This window comes from Babylonia areolata, chromosome 29, assembly GCF_041734735.1.
Source record: "Babylonia areolata isolate BAREFJ2019XMU chromosome 29, ASM4173473v1, whole genome shotgun sequence".
Lineage (NCBI taxonomy): Eukaryota > Metazoa > Mollusca > Gastropoda > Neogastropoda > Buccinidae > Babylonia > Babylonia areolata.
The window spans coordinates 38,819,148-38,824,147 of NC_134904.1; the positions used below are offsets into that span (position 1 = coordinate 38,819,148).

At 44.6% G+C, this 5,000-nt stretch overlaps 1 protein-coding gene across 1 annotated transcript in view; it reads left to right on the forward strand.

The window, feature by feature from the left end:
* Positions 1-5,000, forward strand: part of LOC143274665 (RNA-binding protein Musashi homolog Rbp6-like) — a 233,964-nt gene that overhangs the window by 199,560 nt on the left and 29,404 nt on the right. The window contains exons 8-9 of the mRNA XM_076578538.1: positions 2,129-2,211; positions 4,646-4,733. Of these exons, the coding sequence (XP_076434653.1) occupies positions 2,129-2,211; positions 4,646-4,733 (171 nt within the window). The remainder of the gene's footprint in view (positions 1-2,128; positions 2,212-4,645; positions 4,734-5,000) is intronic.

Sequence of the window (5,000 nt, forward strand, 5' to 3'; positions counted from 1 at the left end):
CGGACATACTACTACCTACCTAGCGTGCCCATCTAATAGACTGACAATCCACCCGCACACCACTACAGCAATGCTAGTTGTGTAGAAGATGTTAGTGGTATAGCGAGCGGCCAGGCTACCACTACTGAGCTATGTACCTCAATTAGCTGGCCACACACACACACACGCGGACGCACGCACAGATGCACACACACATGCACACACACACACGCGCGCGCGCGCATACGCACGCATGCACGCACGCATGCAAACATACATACAACAGAGAGAGAGATAAATCTGGATTCGTTAATCTTGAAACAGAGAGAGAGAGAGAATTACCTTCGTGAAAACAAAGCCATATTAATTATTGGACATGACAATGATCTCTATATACATAATTAAGTTAGGCCCTACAACCCGTTTAAACCGGGCGCATACCAAAGGGGACACAGCAGACAGAAAAAAGACAGAACCTAGTGGTGTTGTGTGTGGCGGGGGCGGGGGCCGTGGGCGGTGTGTTGTGGTAATGGGGAAAAAAAAGAGAGCTGAATTTGTTTGTTAAACCCCCCTTTGAAGTGAAACCCCGTTTTCAGGGAGTGTAGGGAAAAGGGGGGGGGGAGTTGGGGTGGGGGTGAGCGAGCGAGAGAAGAGAGGGTTTGGTGGTTTTGGGGAAGGGGGGGGGGGGGGGGGGGGGGGGGGGGGGGGGGCGACTATCTTTTCTGGTTGATGATAAATGGAAAAACCGCTGCTGGCAACCCCCCCCCCATCCCTTTATTCTTCCCCCCTGTATATCGTTTTTTTGGGGGGTTGGGGGGGGGGTGGGGGGGGGGGTTTTTCCAACTTTTTTTTTTTTATGGGTTTTGCATTGGCTTTGTTAGCGGGGGAAATTTGTTATTTTTTTTTAGGTGTGTTTTTTGTTTTTGTGTTTGGGGGGGGGGGCCTTTTTTACCCATTTTTTTTTAGGGGAAATTTAGGTTAGTAGCCCCAAAGAATAAATTGTGTGTGGGGGGGAGGGGTTGGGGGGGGGGTGAAGGGGCTGGGGGGGGGGGGGGACGCGCAGTGTGTTTTTCTTTCTCCCCCATCTCCTCCAACGCTCTCCTCCTATTTACTGCTTTCTCTCCCTCTCTCTCTCTCTCTCTCCCTCTCTCTCTCCCCATCTCTCTCTCTGCCTCTATCTCCCTCTCCCTCTCTCTCCCCATCTCTCTCCCCCTCTCTCTTCCTCTCCCTCTCCCCCCCCTCTCTCTCTCTCTCTCCCCCCTCTCTCTCTCCCCTTCTTCACCTCCCCCTCTTTTTTTTTTTTTACCTCTCCTTCACCTGCACGTGGCTCCTCCTCCTCCTCCTCCACCTCCTCCTCCTCCTCTTCTCTCATTCACCTCAAGCTTTGAGGTCCTCTCGCTGCAAATGGCTTTTTGCCTCGCACGTAATAATTAGAACCATCGTATTCTGGGTTTGCTGACAGTCCTAAGGGGTTGTTGGGGGGTGGGGGGCGGGGCGGGGAGGGGGTGAAGAAGAGAGAGAGAGAGAGAGAGAGAGAGACTTGCCTGCTGTGTTTGACAGCAACGACGCTCTCAAAAACTCTCTCTGCTCTTTTTTTTGGGGGGGGAAAATACATGTCTTTTTGATGCTTTTGTGTGTGTGTGTGGCTGTGTGTGTGTGTGTGTGTGTGTGTGTGTGTGTGTGTGGGTGTGTGGTTCAGGGGATGGGGGGGGGGGGGGGGGGGGCGGGACGTGGAATGAGAGTGTGAGATGGAGTTAACAAATGCTCTGACGAAAATTCTCCAGCCGGGTGAGGAAGGGGAGGCGAGGCGAGGCGGTGTCAAGTTAGCACACGTTCTCTGTTTTGTTTTGTTTTTTATGTGTAGAGGGAAGGGGGGGGGGGGGGGGGTATTCCCCAGTGTGTGTATACCAAAAAAAATAAAATAAAAAAAAATAAACAAAAAAACAAAAACCCATTACATCTGGAGGTAAGAAACAACAAAAAAACAACAAGCGTAATTCATGTCGGTTATATTCTTCACATCTTAATTACCACCACCACTTCCAACAATAACTACATTAATCCACAACATGACGTGATGACGTAAAAACAACAACCAACAACGACTGACATTTATAATGAACTATTTTGTCTTTATGTGTGTGTGCAGGGTTCGCATTCGTGACCTTCGACAGCGAAGATGCTGTGGACGAAGTTTGCGACATCCACTTCCACGAAATCAATTCTAAAATGGTAAGAGTGAGTGAAGGACGCTTGTGTGTTTGTAGAAGTGGTGTAATGTGGTCTGTTTAGCTGAGCGTCAGCGTGCCATTTTCCATTTCCGCCCGCCCTCGCCCCCCACCCCCCACCCCCATTGCACACATAAACACGCGCAGGCACACACACACACACACACACACACACACACACACACGCACGCACGCACGTACAAGCACACACAGACACACAGACACAGACACACACACACACACACACACACACACACACACACACGTTTCAAGTTTTGATTATCCTTTCACTCCTATTGGAGTATGGAGGAAGGATTACTACAAAATAATGTTTTCGTGCCCATAACCAACATTTCCAAATACACAATAATGTCACATAGAAGTTGAGAAAACGGTGTCTTTTCACCCCGAAAGTGTAGCCAGACAAAATTTGCAAATTCAATCATCTTACTTATAGCTAAAATGACCCTTTTTTTTTTTTGCCTCCTTTGAGAATAATTATTACAAAAAAATAATTAAAAAAAAACGATTTGGAGACAACCATTTTCTAGGAACATATCTATTTCACACACACACACACACCACACACACACACACACACACCATTTAACACTATTACCCTTCTTCAACAAAGAGATATAATATACAAACCGAGGTCCCGTGTGCAGCATGCACTTAACGTGCGTAAAGTAACCCACGGCAGCAAAGGGATTGTCCTTAGTGTAACAAATACACTTCCAGATAGGAAAAAAAGATAATTTATGATACGATATGGGTGGCGCTGTACCAGTAGTAGTAGTAGTAGTAGTAGTCATCACCACAGTTGAGGCATATACATAAAGATGCTTGAATCAGTGTTCAAGAACATGGATTCAAGCATCCTCATGTTTATGCCCCAACTATGATGGTGGACTAATAATAATAATACTAATGATAGTATTTATATAGCGCTGAATCTTGTGCAGAGACAAATCTAAGCGCTTTCACACCAGTCATTCACATGCATTCATAACACTAAAACTGAAGAAACTGAAGACAAGGAAGAGGCAGGGGAGGGAGGCTGTTTTGTGAAGAGGTGGGTTTTAAGGCCAGACTTGAAAGAGCTGAGTGCGGAGACTTGACGAAGCGAAAGAGGAAGTTCATTCCAATCGCAAGGTCCAGAGACGGAGAAAGAACGGCGTCCAACAGTGGAGTGTTTGAATCTGGGTATGCGTAAACAGAGTGGATCCGAAGCTGATCGAAGTGAGCGAGATGGAGTGTAGAGGTGAAGGCAGCCATAAAGATAGGAAGGGGCAGATTTGTGAATACATTTATAACATAGAGTGCTGATCTTATACTTTATTCTGTGTGAGACAGGGAGCCAATGGAGATGTTGCAAAATAGGAGTGATGTGCTCAGATCTTTTCTTTCTGAGGACGAGTCGGGCAGCAGAGTTGTTTTTTTGTTTTTTTTGGTATGCGCTGAATGGACTGAATGGATGAAGCAGGTAAAGCAGACAATAGGAGAGTTACAGTAGTCAAGGCGAGAGTGACTGCATTCATTCAAGCATCCTTATGTATATGCCCCAACTATGATGACGACGCGAGTTTGATTGCCAAAGCAAGCCACACTGTAAAGAGAACAGAGATAGGGCGGGCACAAGCGAGCGAGCGGGCGGGAAGGGGAGCAATTGCCGCAATGCTTAGTGTGATGGACAAACGAGTGGAGTTCTCTCCCTTAGCATGCAATCTGCCACCCTGCGTGGAAGTGTGTGTGAAACGGCTTTTTTTTTTTTTTTTTTTTTCCCCAAGTTGAGAGTGATTGACGGGAAAGAAGGAAAATATGTGTTTGTCAACGCCAGCCATGGGAGTGCGCTTGTGTTATCTACTTAACTGATCAGTATAAATAATGGTTATGATATGCGTAAGAAATGAACATGAAATGGAAGAAGACTTTCTTACATGTACATTACTTTTTTTTGTAATTTGAAAAAAAAAAAAAAAAAAAAAACCCAACCCAAACTAGGACCACCATACTAAAAAAAAAACCCCAAAACAAAATAAATAAAAAAACCGCAAGAAAGAACAAAAAGTAGGGAACAGAACTGACACAAAACTGATATTTAAATAAAATATATATTATGATTTATATGATAATTGTAACAATAATAATAAGATGTACAACAGCAACAACAGCAAATTCATTGCAAACACAACCAAGGAGTGGTTGTTTTGTTTTTTTTTTCTCTCACGCCATTTAAATCAGCTTCATTTATTCCTACTACTACTACTACCACCACTACTACCACCACCGATGATGATGATGGTGATGATGATGATAATAATAAGAAGAATAATAATAATAGTGATAGTGAGAGTAATAATAGTGTCGATGATGATGATCATAATGATTATTGATAACGTTAATAATATCATCTCTACCACCTCTACCACGCGCAGGTGGAGACCAAGAAGGCTCAGCCCAAGGAGGTGATGGCGGCGACCACCAATTCGCTCACCAGGGGGCGCGGCGTCGGCCAGAGATACGGTGAGTACTCGCCCCTTGATGATTTGATTTTTTCCTTTTTTTCTTCTTCTTCTTTTTTTTTTTTTTTTTTTTTTCTTAAAGTTTTGCCGTTGGATGTTTTGTTTTTTTTTGGTTTGTTTATTTAGTTGGGTTGTTTTGTTTTTGTTTTTGTTTTTTTCGACACCCCCAGCCACCACCTTTTTTTTCCTCAATGCTGGCAAACGTTTGGCAAGCCAGTCAATTCCGGTTGTGTTATGTGTTTTTTGTTTGTGTGTTTTTTTGTGGGTT